Genomic DNA, 15,852 nt, shown 5'->3' with positions numbered 1-15,852 from the left:
AAAATATAATGTTAAATCACGATTGTATTTTTTTTTTTTTTTTGTATACAAGATCGAGGCTCGTGAAAGAGCGAACATTAATCACACAGAAAGACAAACAGACACACAAAACAAATAACATCGGGAGCGGTAGACAAGATGGGGAGAGAGGGGGAAGGACACAAACAACATTTGAGAGCAGGGACCGAGAGACATGGAGACATCGAGAGAACTGTGGGAGGGAGAGGGCTTTGGGGGGGAGGCATGGGAAGGGGGGGGGGGGTGGGAGAGGTATAAAACATATGGACACTGCCAAGACTTCCAGGAAAGAAGTTGGAATTTCAAACAAGGTGGATCTGGGGTGAATTAGTGGGGGTAGAAAAGATCAAGGTTTTGGATGGGGGAAGATAAGAGATGGTGGTGAACAGCTGTTTTGAAGACCTGGAGGGAGGAGTGTGATTGAAGTGAGTGTGGGAGTTTGTTCCAGAGGCGGGAGAAAAGAAGAATGAAAGAGTGAAGGTGAGCAGAGAGCCGAGATTTCGGCAGTTTAACCATCAGAGGGTGGCTGGCAGATCTTGTGCGACCTGTAGGAATATTTGGGGGACAGAGCACAGAGAGAGCTGGGGGAGCAAGGCCGGAGAGGAGTCGGTAGAAGACAGAAAGACCACCTACCTGCCTGCGGTGAGTGAGTGAAAGGCCCTCAGAGATAGCTTCATCGCGGGAGATTCCAATGATTCTGAAAGCTTTGGATTCAACAGCGTGAAGCCGAGCCAGGTGTGAGGCAGGAGCACCAGCCCATAGGGGAGAACAGTATTCCATTGAGCTGCGGATGAAAGCCTTGTTGTATGTGGTGAGGAGCTCAGGTGTGCCTAGGAAGGACTTCGCACGACGGAGGATGCCCAGTCGGCGACTGGCTTTGGAGGCCAGCTTGGAAATGTGGTTTTCCCAAGAAAGATCATGGCAGATGGTGAGACCCAAAAGCTTGAGCGACAGAACTTCTTGGAGAGGATTGTTGAGAAAGTAGATGGGAGGGTTGTCCAGTCGATCTTTTCGGAGAGACATAGTAAGAGTGTGAGATTTGTCAGGATTGAAAGACATGTTCCACATTTTTGACCAGTCTGTGATTTTGTCCAGGTCTTCAGAGAGTGAGGAGGCTGCAGACTGCCGATCTGAGGGAAGAGGAATGGAGCGGCAGAGAGTGGAGTCGTCAGCAAAGAGATACAGAGGATTTTCCAGAGAGTCGGAGAAATCATTGATAAAGACCAGAAAAAGCACAGGGCCCAGCACACTGCCTTGGGGAACTCCAGCCTGAACGGGAAGGGGAGATGAGAGAAATCCATTCAGGGCCACACGTTGACTACGACCAGAGAGGAAGTCCGCAAGCCATGCATGGAGATTTCCATGGATACCATAGGAGGAGAGTTTGGTGAGCAGAGCTGGGTGCCAGACCGTATCGAAGGCATGTGATATGTCAAGGGAGACAGCTCTGATTTCCTGTTTGGCATTGAGGACCTCCATCCATTGTTGAGACAGCAGAAGCAGCATGTCCAGAGTAGAGTGACCTGGTCTGAAACCAAATTGATGATCAGAGATCAAGCCATTGGAGAAGAGGAAAGATTTCATATCCGAAGCAATGATGGATTCCATGACTTTGCTGATAATTGGGAGCAGGCTGTTGAGCAGGGTATTGAGATATTATTTAAGCCAGTGAACCATCATCTGTTTACTTCCGGATTCGGGAGCAAGGTCCGTGTCGATCGCATTTCAAAATCATAATTGTATTGAGGAATTTCTGAAACCTCCTACCTACCTTACGACAACTGCTGGGACCCCAAAACGTTCCACAGAAGGTTATTATATTTCCTTTTAGTAAAATATGCAACTGTAGTGGTTACTAGATGCTGCCCACCTGTCATCTGACCAGATCGTCAGCTCTGATTGGTGGACGTTTGTGAGGGACATACATACACACATACAGACAGACAAACGCCATTCTAGACAGCATTGCCCTGTGGGCTATGCCGTAAAAATCTCAATTTAATCAATTTTCAATTCATGCTAACACAACAAAATGTGAAAAAGTCAAGGTGTGTGTGTGTGTGTGTGTGTGTGTGTGTGTGTGTGTGTGTGTGTGTGTGTGTGTGTGTGTGTGTGTGTGTGTGTGTGTGTGTGTGTGTGTGTGTGTGTGTGTGTGAATACTTTGTGAAGGCACTCTATGCTGGAGGTTTGGGTTGGGAAGGATTGATGCTTGTATAAAAAATATTGTTTGTTAGGTTGGGGGAGGGGTTGCCATGACGTGCACCACCTGCTCGAATGCCATAGAGGGAAGTGTGTGATAGAACAGCCTCTCGAATGCCCAGACTAGCTGGCTTTGGAGGACAGCTTGGCAAATTTGTCAGCTCAGCAGAGGACATGGCTGATGGTGAGGCCTTAACTTAAATAGACGGAGTTATATCCCAAGAGAGGACATGGCTTCAGCATCTCCAGAGTTGAGTGACCAAGATGGAATCAAAATGTCAGAGATTAAGCTGTTTGTAAGGAGGAAAGACTCGACATTGGCAGCAATGATGGAATAAGCCTACTCATCTTTTGTTGATAGGATCTACTTTTGCACCCTTCCTGTGGATGGGGCTGATGTCTGCCGACCTTCAGGCAGATGATAAGGGGTCAAAGTAGAACACGCTGAATAGTGCATACAAAGAAGCGAGAGCAGCAGAACAGGACATCATCCTGGTTGGTTTTTGCCGCAGTAATGTCTGTCCTCACCCCCTCACACTCCCATGCCCCTCACACCATAAACAATACCTGTTGCATCCTGTAAACCAACAGAGATTTTCATATATTTTAAGGGAGCACATTAGTGCAAGATATACTCAAATGTAAAATCAGTTTTGCCACTTCAATGCATGACCAATTTTGACTTGTAATGTTAATTAAACTAATGTGTTAATGAAACGTTTTTATTATTTAAAAAGAAGTTGGAAGACAATGTTACTTAAAAGTTTTTTTTTTTTAAATATAAAAATTTGAAATTAAATCTGGAAAAGAAAAAAAATTAAGGTTTAAAAAAAAAAAATTTTTAAATTAAAAATTGATTTTGACAAACTCGATTGTTAGACAAAATGAGCACACAGATTCCCAAAAATGTTTTGTTTTCAAGTCACAACTATATGGCAGATTCAGGATTAAAGTTTATAGATAATATTGTGATGCACAGTATCGATTAATATTATTCAGCAAGTTTGCTTGCCATGAACATTTCTTAAAGAAATGAATTTGTGTACACAATGTCAGAATAATTATTTTGCAAAACATTCATGCAATTGCTTTCTTATTGTAAGACCGAGTTACAAAGATATCCCATAATATCTGAAGGTAACTACGATTGAAGATAGTCGTCTTGTCCACTGCGAGGCCAAGAGCTGGAACACTTTTATTGTCTTTTTTCTCCCAATAGATTTGAAGGTTGTTTCTAGGGTAAAAGATATCTCAGCAATCTGAATTTGGCTGTCTGACAAAAATCTACTTGCACTTTTTCACAAATTAGCTTTAAAGTGTGGCACCCTCAAAAGTATTTGGCAGAAAATTGCTCATGCCCCAAAATGTTTAACCAGATTCACTCGAGTAAAGTCTTATCTGGATGCATCGAAAATCTGTTTTGGGGCATGGTGTCAACTCCTTAATTGTGCTTCACAGGTTCACCGTCGATTTGCCTAAGAAGCATGGCAGAGGAGGGCAGTCTGCGCTGCGTTTTGCTAAGCTGCGGATGGAAAAACGGCACAATTACGTGCGGAAGGTGGCTGAGACTGCTGTACAGTTGTTCATAAGCAATGACAATATCTCTTTGCTGATGACTGATGATTTTCCTCTCTATCTCTTTGCTGATGACTCGACTGTCTGCCGCTCCATTCCTCATCCCTCAGATCAGCAGTCTGCAGCCTCCTCACTCTCTGCAGACCTGGACAAAATCAGACTGGTCAAACAAGTGGAACATGTCTTTCAATCCTGACAAATCTCACACTCTTACTATGTCTCTCCGAAAAGACCAACTGGACAACCCTCCCATCTACTTTCTGAACAGTCCTCTCCAAGAAGTTCTGCAACTGAAGCTTTTGGGTCTCACTATCTGCCATGATCTTTCCTGGGAAAACCACATTTCCAATCTGGCCTCCAAAGCCAGTCGCCAACTGGGCAACCTCCATCGTGCGAAGTCCTTCCTTGGCACACCTGAGCTCCTCACCACATACAAGGCTTTCATCCGCAGCTCAATGGAATACTGCTCTCCCCTCTGGGCTGGTGCTCCTGCCTCACACCTAGCTCGTCTTCACGCTGTTGAAACCAAAGCTTTCAGAATCATTGGAATCTCCCGCGATGAAGCTAACTCCGAGGGCCTTTCACTCACTCACCGCAGGCAGGTAGGTGGTCTTTCTGTCTTCTACCGACTCCTATCTGGCCTAGCTCCCCCAGCTCTATCTGGGCTCTGTCCCCCAAATATTCCTACAGGTCGCACAAGATCTGCCAGTAACCCTCTTCTGGTGAAATTGCCAAAATCAACTCTCTGCTCACCTTCACTTCTTCATTCCTCTTTTTTCCCACCTCTGGAACAAACTCCCTCACTCTCTTCAATCCCACTCCTCCCTCCAGGTCTTTAAAACAGCTGTTCACCACCATCTCTTGTCTTCCCCCATCCAAAACCTTGATCTCTTCTACCCCCGTTAATTCACCCCAGAGCCACTTTTTTTTTTAATCCCGACTTCTTTCTTTCCTGAAAGTTCTAGCAGTTTTTTTTTTTAAGTTTTAAAGTAATTAATTGGTCCATGTGTTTTACACCTTTCCCACTCCCCCCCCCCCCCCCCCCCCCGCCACCTTCCCATGCCTCCTCACCACAAGCCCTCTCCCTCCCATGGATATTCTGTTGTCCCTGTTCTCTGCTGTTGTGCTTGTGTGCTTCCCTCTCTCTACCGCTCCCTTTATTGTATGTTTTGTGTCTCCGTTTCTTTTTCTGTTTGTGATTGATGTTAGCTCTTACACGAGCCTCAATCTTGTATACAAAAAAAAGAAGAAAAAAAAGAATTGACCTTTACACGTATGCATACAAATTTGAAAATGTCATGATTAAATTTCAAGATGGCACCCATGAAGGCTACTGAGACAAAAAATATTTTGGTCTCAGTAGCCATGTAAAAAAACATTTATGTTAATCTTTTTTTTTTCTTTTTTATAAACCTGTTTTAATGCATATTGCCATGGGTGTGATGTTCTCCCTTACTCGTGTGTAAAGACGATGTTGATTAACCATCACCGTAATGTGCATTCACTGTCGCCATAATGTAAACTGAATACATTGGTTTATTCGGCATTCTCTTCATTGGCTGGTTCGTTGGGGCCAAAGTGTATCTACTGTATATAAGCAACTTCCTCATCCTCACCCCCATCTGTGAATACTGGTGAGGTTTCCATGTTGCATGCCTGACGTATGGTTTTTTGAAACCTGAACACCATCATAGCATTTTATCTGGCAAGTTTCACCCATTCATTTTCCACAGGTTCTGAAGTACAAGACTGTTGCAATAATGAAGTATTCTTCCAAATGGATGTTATAAAATGGGTATGACCGATTTTTTGCGTAAAACTATGGAACAAGGTGGCAAAGCACTGGGATTTACACATTTTATCAATGCCAGCGGATCCTCAGTTTTGGGTGCATATGTCTGCTGGAAGACAACATATTTGCTATGATTCGACACTGTCCAGCATAGGCTTTCCATAGAGGTGATAAACAAACTTCTCGCATGTTGACAAAATTGGAGGTGAAGTGGCTTGACAACTTCTGCTGCTCCGAATTAATCATTCTTCACCATCATTCTTTTGAGGGTCAAAGGATTAGGAATGACCAGGATGGAGGTGGGGAATTGAGCAACTCTTCGTCCATAAAATATCCCATATGGTCCGCGCTTCAGATAGCCTCTCCTAATCAAACCCTCTGGGAGATAAGTCAAATAAACGTACGTCAGCTCTTGCTTGGACCATGCCTGTCAGGTCTCAATGTCTACTCAATGCTCTTACTGGCAGGTGTGCTATTGCCTGCACAATCTAATGTTTAGATGTGCCATCTGGTGGTGAGAAGAGTGGAAAGCACATTCTATTCTGACAAGACATACGTATATGCTGCATATTGTTGAGGGCAATGGTACAAGACCCAGCATCCTTTCCATTTTCAATTCAAGCAACAACACTCCAATTGCCAATTGACGAGGATGACATTAAGCGAGTCCTTACAATGCCCGGTGTTGCACAACAGGTTTTAGACACCGAGTATAATGAGCCAGAATGGTTGTTATAACTGTCGGTTAAGCAAGTACAAAATTCGAGTTCCATACAGCTTTTACTGGGCATAAAAACAAGAATCCACAAATAATGTACTGGAATACAAGGCAAATGCTTACAAACAGGCCAATTGTGTGCAAAGTCCGAAATCACTTCATATTGTTGGAGGTTTTACCATCCTGCCTTGTAAGCATTCCCATCTTTTGACTCAAAACATGCATTAAATTAGGCTGTGCAAGTACAATAATGGCCCTTCAGGCCCAACCAAACAATTTTTCAATAATAACTTTTTTAGCAGTCTCTTTGCCTGAGGATGTATATACCCAGGCATTAATGATTAATCATTCGGTATAGCTCACTGAATAGCTCATGCCATCCGCTCTTCTCCAACCTTCATACATTGGTCTCCATATTGTCCTCTGCAATCTCTAATATTCTTCAGTCACATCGGCTCGAGGCAGTGGCAACCCTCTCTCTTTCAATGCCTGCACCTTGGCCTTCTCGGCCTCCTGTTTCTCCTGTTGTTCTTCCCGCTGTGCGGCCAGGATTTCCTCAATGGACACTCGCTCCAAACGTGTCTCTGCCTCCTTCTCCACATCCTGCCAAAACATGGCCACCCATGCAGTTCCATGAAGTTGCACATGTATGACAGCACATGTACTACATTAAAATCAAAAGGCAGTACAAATCAGCAAATAACAGTTGTGAAGACCACCATAATTCAAGATTATTGTTGAAAGTGATAGGCAGTGATTACTAGAACAATTGCTTAGAAACTTCCAAACAAAAATGGACCCAATTACATTGACAACTTATGATGGCAGCCCGTCAAATCGATGATTACCTCTATGGAGGGGAAGAAATCAAGGCATGCTGTACGTTAATATCTCTGGTGTGAGTAAAGGCCATGTCTTGAAATGAATGCCCATCCAAAGATGTCACAGGAGAAGAGAAGGTAAGAGGCTGGGAGCTCTTTCTACATCTGGCATTGCTCTTAACGATATCCGTCTTCTCGGTCTTGCCTTATGAGCTACACACCTTTTCAAAATAGCTACTCTCCACAAAGAACGACACTTTTCAGGGGACCCTACCAAGAGGTGGAGAAATTTTGGGTGTCGTTTGATGACATCTTTAATGCGCAGTTTCTGACTTGGGGGATTGCATCTAACTTTAGGTACTGTAATTCGCTGTAAAACGCTGCCTTTGGAAGTCAATGATCCCCTGTTCAAACCACGTGTCCATCCCATCGCAATTGGGGTGAAGCAAGGATGGCTTAAACATTAGGCAGAGCAGCACGCTGCAGTATCTCCACGTTTTAGATACTGACCTTCATTTTGATCTGGTGAATCCGTCTCGGATGCTGCACGTACAAGCTCTGTAGGGTATTGACATGATGCTCGCCGAGTGTGAGGTTCTCAATGTCATACAGTCGTGCTGAGAGCATAACTGCCAGGTGAACTTTGGATTTGGTTTGATGCCATACTGTGACCAAACACTTCCACAGGCAATCATGAGACTTGGAGGCTGACTGTGAACGTGCTGTAATTATAAATTAAACAATTTGATGTAATTACCTCCACCACCAAAGGTGGATGGAGGTTATGTTTTCACCTCCGTCTGTCTGTTTGTCTGTCCGTTTGTGAATAAGATATCTCAAAGTTGTGGACAGATTTGGACGAAATTTGGCAGAGAGGTGGCATATGTGACAAGGACGAAACGATTAGATTTTGGTGAAGATCCGGATAAGGATCCGGCTACTACAATTTTTAAAGTGATTCTTCACCATTGGGAGATAGGGCCAAAAAACGATATATAGCAGTATATCTCAAAAAGTTGTGGACGGATTTGGACGAAACTTGGGGAGAGGTTGTGTGTGTGACAAGGAAGAATCGATTCGATTTTGGTAAAGATCTGAATATGGATTCGGACATGAGGATTATTTAATTTTTCAGCGATTCTTCACCATTGAGTGATAGGGCCAAAAACTATATATAGCAGGATATCTCAAAAAGTGGTGGACGTATGATTGTGATTAAATGCGATTCTATATTGTGATTTTCTGGTCTACTCTGGGATACAAAACGTAAACTGTTCACCAGGCGGAGGTATGCTCTCTACTGAGTGCCGTTCTAGTTAAGTAATGCGTTAGCAATGTATACTTGTTGGTCATGGCGGGGTTGTGCACAAAATGGCTAGCAGATAATCTCGGTTTCTCTTTATGCTAATGGGGAGACCAAAGGGTGAGGCAGCTGCTTCATAGGCTGAGATAATCTATCTATAATTCCATTAATCTCTGTGTGTATGTGTGTATGTGTGTTTGTATGTGTGTATGTGTGTATGTTTGTCTGTGACCGCTGTTTCTCGACAACTACCGGTCCGATATACTTGAAACTTGCCAGGTATATTGCTGGGGACCCGAGGATGTGCCTTTTCAAGGTTTGAAATTAATCGGACAAGTAGTTACCGAGCTATGGCGATTTCTTTACCAAACACCGCAAGCCGTTCGCTTTGGACCAAACCATTTCATGTAAATAGAGGGGGGGGTTCTGTGGTCGTTGCGAATGGACCAAACCATTCATGTAAATAGAGGGGGGGGGTTCTGTGGTCGTTACTGCCACGTGGTTTCAAAGTTTTTTTTTGTTGTTGTTGTTTGCACGCATGTTTTTTTGCACCCACGTACGGGCACGCCCTAGGATGTTTACACACACACACCCCTACACAAATTTTTTTTTTTTTTTTTTTTTGGCAAGGAACGGGCACCCACGTACGGGCACGTCCTAGCTTATATATAGTACGGGCATGCCCTAGTTTATTAAATGTCATGAAGTGGGAAACTAGGGCTGCATCATGTGCAAATAGCATTTTCTGCGCAAAGATTTATCGAAACCTGGAGTTAGCACAACGTCTGATGCACGCAGTAACACAGTGGTTAGGACACAACCTTGTTTCACACCGTGGTGGACCACAAAAGGGCTCACACGTAGTGCATCCTGCCGATATAATTCCAGCCATTCCTTCATGAATTATTGGATCATCTTAGAACTTTCTGGACATCCGAAAGGCATTTAGCAAGTTCAGGAAGAATTGTTACGTCCATTGTGTCAAAGATTTTAGTGAAATCAATGATGGCAACATGGAGCCCTCGTCACCACTCAACGACATAGTACTGCAGCTACTACAGGGTGAAAATTGGATCTCGTGTTGAGCACGAGGCACTGAAACCACACTGGCTTATCTCCAATGATATGCTCAGCCACTTTTTGCAGTTGCACAAGGAGGGCCTTCGCTAGGATCTTGACTGCAACCGAGAGAAGTGCAACACCTCGATGCAGTAGACTCATGATAACTTTCAAAATATGTAAGTTTTACATTCAAATATGTAAATCATGAGGGCATCTTCGAATTATTTTGGAAACTCGCTTGCTTCCCAAAACGTTACAAAATTCTAGTAACCGTATTTATTCAGTTTCCCTGGCTTGCGGCAATTACATATTTTGGCTGGTATTCCATGAAGGCAGGGAGCTTTTCCACTCTCGGTTAAACTTCATATAGCAGACAAGCTCTTACATTGTTTGGGGAGAGGCTAAAGCATCCATGACTGCCATTGCTTAATGCTTGACTGGAACGACTGGGAATCGTTTAAGCCGTATCACTGCTTGAGTGCTGCATACCAGCTTCTCGAGTTGTTTAGTTCAGATAATGTCTGTATCTGATCAGCCTTTTGTTCCACTATGCATCTTTCATTTCATGCAGATGCCTATGGAGCTTTGATTTCCTCTAGAGGAAGTATTATTCATGGCTTCTGGCTCTGGGGGTTAGTACAACCTCAACTGCTTTTCACAAGGCCTCCAAAAGTGAATGGAGTTGCTAATCATTTTCTCAAACCAGTCAGTGTAGCTTCTTTCTAAAAATGCATAGGTATGGGAAAGTATACTCTGTTCTAAGGTTCGCCGACTGATCATAGATTTTTGCCGTCATATTGGACCCCAGACAGTGTTGCTGAAAGGTTAGTTCCTAGTTTTTTGAGCTATGATAATTGCAAGCTTACTGACATTTAGCATCTTGGAAGGTCATGGAACAGATTTCCTTTTGATAGGTGCAACATAGATGATGTACAATGAGAAAATTACATGGTAGGCGAATGAGCAGTCTGTACCACATATTGCTCAAGACATTAATACACTCGAGCAATCTGTCAGATATCCACAATTAAAAAACAACATAAATGAGGCCGATTAACACATTATTATTATTATTTTAATTTTTTTTGTATACATAATCGAGGCTCGTGAAAGAGCTAACATTTATCACACAAACAAATCAAACAGACAAACAAAGTATATAAAAAGGGGAGCGGCAGACAAGATGGGGAGAGAAGGGGAAGCACACAAACACAACATTTGAGAGCAGGGACATCGGGAGATCTGTGGGAGAGAGAGGGCTTGGGGGGAGGAGGGAGAAGTATAAAACACAAGGACACTGCAAGGACTTCCAGGAAAGAAGTTGGTATTTCAAAAAAGTGGATCTGGGGTCAAATTAGTGGGGGTAGAAAAGATCAAGGTTTTGGATGGGGGAAGATAAGAGATGATGGTGAACAGTTGTTTTAAAGACCTGGAGGGAGGAATGGGATTGAAGAGAGTGAGGGAGTTTGTTCTAGAGGTGGGAGAAAAGAGGAATGAAGGAGTGAAGGTGAGCAGAGAGTCTTGATTTTGGCAGTTTAACCATAAGAGGGTTGCAGGCAGATCTTGTGCGACCTGTAGGAATATTTGGGGGACAGAGCCCAGAGAGAGCTAGGGGAGCAAGGCCAGAGAGGAGTCGGTAGAAGACGGAAAGACCACCAACCTGCCTGCGGTGAGTAAGTGAAAGGTCCTCGGAGTTAGCTTCATCGCGGGAGATTCCAATGAATCTGAACGCTTTGGTTTCAACGGAGTGAAGACGAGCTAGGTGTGAGGCAGGAGCATCAGCCCAGAGGGGAGAGCAGTATTCCAATGAGCTGCGGATGAAAGCCTTGTATGTGGTGAGGAGCTCAGGTGTGGCAAGGAAGGACTTCGCACGACGGAGGATGCCCAGTCAGCGACTGGCTTTGGAGGCCAGATTTGAAATGTGGTTTTCCCAGAAAGATCATGGCAGATAATGAGACCCAGAAGCTTGAGTGACAGAACTTCTTGGAGAGGATTATTCAGAAAGTGGATGGGAGAGTTGTCCAGTCGGTCTTTTCAGAGAGACATCGTAAGAGTGTGAGATTCGTCAGGATTGAAGGACATGTTCTACTTGTTTGACCAGTCTGATTTTTTCCAGGTCTGCAGAGTGAGGAGGCTGCAGACTGCCGATCTGAGGGATGAGGAATGGAGCGGCAGAGAGTGGAGTCATCAGCAAAGAGATAGAGAGGATTTTCAAGAGAGTCAGAGAGATCATTGATGAAGACCAGAAAAAGCACAGGGCCCAGAACACTGCCTTGGGGAACTCCAGCCTGAACAGGAAGAGGAGATGAGAGAAACCCATTCATGGCCACACGTTGACTATGACTGGAGAGGACGTCCGCCAGCCATGTGTGGAGATTTCCATGGATACCACAGGAGAAGAGTTTGGTGAGCAGAGCGGGGTGCCAGACCGTATCGAAGGCACGTGATATGTCAAGGGAGACAGCTCTAATTTCCTGTTTGGCATTGAGGACCTCCATTCATTGTTGAGAAATTGACAGATTGTGTCAGTCCCAGTGAGTCGCAGAAGTCCTTTGCTGAGGAGCCGTGGCTGGTGAGAGAGGTACCCACACCCAGCCAACTGGCATGGTGACAATTGAAATCACCACATATGAGGAAGAGAGAGTTGGGATGAGTAGATAGAAGTTCGGTCCGTATTATCAGACAGCGAGATGTAGATGGAGTCATCACTGTTTGGTGGACGGTACAACACACATATTAACAAAAGGTGGGAGCGAAGGGGAAGCCGTAGCCAGAGGTATTCCTGGGGGTGAGGTGGAGAGAGGGCAGTGCAGGGCGAGTGAGGAAAGAGTTTTTGATAAAGATAGCAACCCCACCTCCAGGACGAGGCTCAGGTCTATCATACCGGAGGAGGGAGTAACCCGGGAGAGATACTAAGGAATCAGAGACATCATGAAGGAGGAAAGTTTCTGTTAAGCAGATCACGTCTGGTTTGACAGAAGCAACCTGTATGGAGAGATCAGTCAAGTTTGAGCGAAGGCCCCGGATGTTTGAGGTCCATACCGTTAATGAAGAGGAAGGGGGAGCATCGGATACAGAACAGGGGGGGAGGGGAGGGGTAGGGTAAGATGTGGAAGAGGAGGAAGAGGTAGGGAGAGCTGTTGACTGTCAGAGATTTCAGAATAGCTCGGAGAAAGGGAAGGATGGGGCGGACAAAATGTTTGATGGTGATTGGGTGAGGCACAGTGAGGTGTTAATTGAGGAGGGAAAAAAGCGAGGCAGAAGGTTGGGGGAGATGGAGGTGAGAGTTGGAAGGGGGAAGAAGCGGGGAGGACGCTTTGAGGAAGAGGGGTGAGAGGGGGGAAATGGAGAAGAAATGAGGGTGGGGGGATTTGAAGGGGAGGGGCAAGGGGGGAGTTTATGAATGGTGGGGTTAGGGGGGGGTTTAGGAGGGAAGGGGCAAGGGGGGGATTTGAAAGGGATGGGAGATGGGTGAGATATGGAGGGGAGGGGTGAGGGGGGAGTTTTTGAGGGGAGGGGCGAGGGGGAGGCTAGGAGGGGAGGGGTGTGGGGGGAGTTTAGGAGCGAAGGGGCAAGGGGGGAGATTTGAACGGGATGGGTGATGGGGAAGATTTGGAGGGGAGGGGTGAGTGGATTTTAGAAAATGTACGATGAATGGGAAACGAACATTTATTGCAAAATGAGTTTCTTGTGACCTTCGAGTCAAAAATACATTTAAGGACGCTGGAGGGGGGATGGAGTGCAGGTGAGTTTAGAGAATGTATGAAAGAGGCACTCTAAGAGATGTAATTTTATTTGGGATGAATAGATTTGGTGAGCAAGTCGAAAGCAACCTTTTAAAGAAGAAGAAAAAGGTGTTATAATATCTGACAGAATACAGTACTTCAGGGGAAAGTTTAAACATTTTTAAATTTAACAGTGAAAACTATCTGGGGAAATGGGGGTGAAACACGTGGTCGAAGAACGAACGAACGAATAAAGTAATAAGACAATGAATAAGAACAAAGAAGGAAATGTTTTTTTGTTTGTTTGTTTTTTGTTGAGATTTTAAACAACAACGTATGGGGTGAAAAGATTGGGAAAAACTGAGAGAACGAAAGTAATCGGAGCACAATCGACCGCTGAGAGAAAAACAAAGCCTCAAGGTAGGACACGGTACTACGCCTCAAAAAACGCGGCACGAAATAACCGACGACAGTTTCGACAAAAATACAATTGTGAACAATTACTTAATTTAGAAAACGTGGAGAACGTGTACAGCTTCAAAAAACCGTGCTGTCGCCGCCAAGATCTCGAGATGAAATATAATTCAAGAATATAATGTTGGATGCTAAAAAAATACTTCCAAAGCATTTCAGTGTTAAAAAAGTAAATTATACTTGTATACAAAAGTAAAAAAAAAAAGAAGTAAATATGCTCTTACAATCTCTCCTAGCAGAACAACATTCTCTCCTCGTACGACAAAAATGCCACGGGGAATGTCTCCATAGCGACGGCCCACGTGAATTCGTTCAATCGTCCGATGAAGAACCAAGTTGGCTGCAGGGAGAAAATAATTTGAGCTTGCAAAGTTATCACACAAAGCATTGCAACCAACCTTTGAAATTTCTACAATCAACTCAAATCGTATCGATAAAAACCATCGTTTCCGCTCCACATTTTAACATCAAAATGTGAACTCAAAAACACCTTGGAATATTGTGACTCAGGATGGACTTCTAGCACCCACCCCTCACCCCCATGCCCTCCAAGAGAGTAAAAGCGCACGGACATAAAAGTAGTGCAGTTACACACAAACCTACTCATAAAGCCGTTCACTCGATCACGCAACAACCACGGTCACAGGGCAATCTAGGTGCGGACAAAGTGCTGGGGTCTTCTCGCAGGTTCGATCAAGCGTCGCCCCACTGACTGCGAGAAGGATAAAATTCCCCGTTCGCAGTGTGATTCCGCAGAATGGAGTTTTGCATCTTTCACACCTCACGCCTTTCTCATTCCTACACATTTATTTATCCCGCCATTTTCTTTCCAATTTCTCCTCATCAGTCCTCAAGTAATTTCCTCATAATTTTTCCACATGTTCGCTCCACACCGGCTTTGAAATGACACGGTCCAGCGCACCATCCTCGATACCACAGTAGTTCCTCGTTACCTTCCCAAAACGCCAACATCACTCACATCGGACGGACGAGTCTTCCACAGCCATGCAGAGCGTCAAATGGGTCGGACGGCACCGCGATGGTGTTCCCGAACATCGGAACACTGCCGATGAAGGGGAGGGAGGAGGTGCGAGAAGTGGATTCGGGCACTGAGGCGTGGTAACAGTCTCTTCAGCCGTGCGTCCAAGTCCCCATTCTTTCTCTACCATCATCCTATACATTCCTTCCCCTTCTACCCAAACTGTGTCATACCTCGGGTGTCCGGATCCAGTAACGCATTTGTGCTAATTAATGATTGTTCCAAGTTTTCTGGGGCGGAATGATCGGTATGGGTGAGGGACGATGTATGTGTTCGTATATATGCTTAAATTGCTTGTGACTGTGTCTAGCTGTTTTTTTTTTTCTCCACCATTTTCTCTCTCTTCTGAATTTTACCATCATTTATTGCATTGTGAATTCTTCCCGCTATTTTTAGGCTAGTCCTAGGCTAGTCCTAGGGGGGTCAACCAGTACCAAATTGAGGGAGTAAGGCTAATAATGATTTTTGACAAGGTTTTTACCTCTAGAATAAGAAAATATGTGATAGCAAATTCAACGATGTAGCTAAATGTGTGTTATCACCCATTTTCAAAATGGCCGCCAAATTTCTCAAAATATCAATGGTCAATGTAGTGTTTTTTTCACTATTCACCCTATACCCCAAATTTGGGTATCTTATACCTGGTTTTAGGGGTTAGAAATGATTCACTAACCTAAGAAATGATGCTAACCAATTGGGACATCACCATACCAGTATTAGTCGTTTGATAAGAAAGTATCAACAAACAAATGATGTGAAGGACAGGCAGGAATGTGTCACCCAATTTTGTTCTCTTCATTGCGTTCCAACATCTGGACAAAATGTTGCACAAGATTACCCTACACCGCAACGAAAAGGTGCAAAAATTAATTGGTACATTTCCACTATGTCGAAAATACGTGGTGGTGCGATACTTTTTTCCATGTGTATACTTGCAAATCTACTGAATGCCAGTTATTTTCGTGCATATTTTGTGCATAAAGTTGTTGCTATGATGGCAGCCATTTTGTGAAATTGGGCGCCATATTGGATTCTATCTTCTTGGATTAAAGTTCAGATGATGTATTTCATACTTTAAGAGAGTTGTAAAGTCTTAAACATCTCAAAACGCAATGCTATTTGTTAC

At 44.2% G+C, this 15,852-nt stretch overlaps 1 protein-coding gene across 1 annotated transcript in view; it reads right to left on the bottom strand.

Annotated features, from left to right (window-relative positions):
• Nucleotides 1-6,345: 6,345 nt before the first annotated feature.
• The window catches only part of LSM1 (LSM1 homolog, mRNA degradation associated), a 28,566-nt gene continuing 19,059 nt past the window's right edge, over nucleotides 6,346-15,852 (bottom strand). Inside the window, exons 3-4 of the mRNA XM_068106469.1 lie at nucleotides 13,912-14,027; nucleotides 6,346-6,905 (exon numbers count right to left, since the gene is read on the bottom strand). Of these exons, the coding sequence (XP_067962570.1) occupies nucleotides 6,735-6,905; nucleotides 13,912-14,027 (287 nt within the window). The 3' untranslated portion in view covers nucleotides 6,346-6,734. The remainder of the gene's footprint in view (nucleotides 6,906-13,911; nucleotides 14,028-15,852) is intronic.

The sequence above is a fragment of the Myxine glutinosa genome, chromosome 2 (assembly GCF_964187855.1).
Source record: "Myxine glutinosa chromosome 2, kmMyxGlut1.1, whole genome shotgun sequence".
Classification (NCBI taxonomy): Eukaryota; Metazoa; Chordata; class Myxini; order Myxiniformes; family Myxinidae; genus Myxine; species Myxine glutinosa.
Note: the sequence above shows the minus strand (reverse complement) of the source record. Positions and strands in the feature narration are given on the sequence as shown.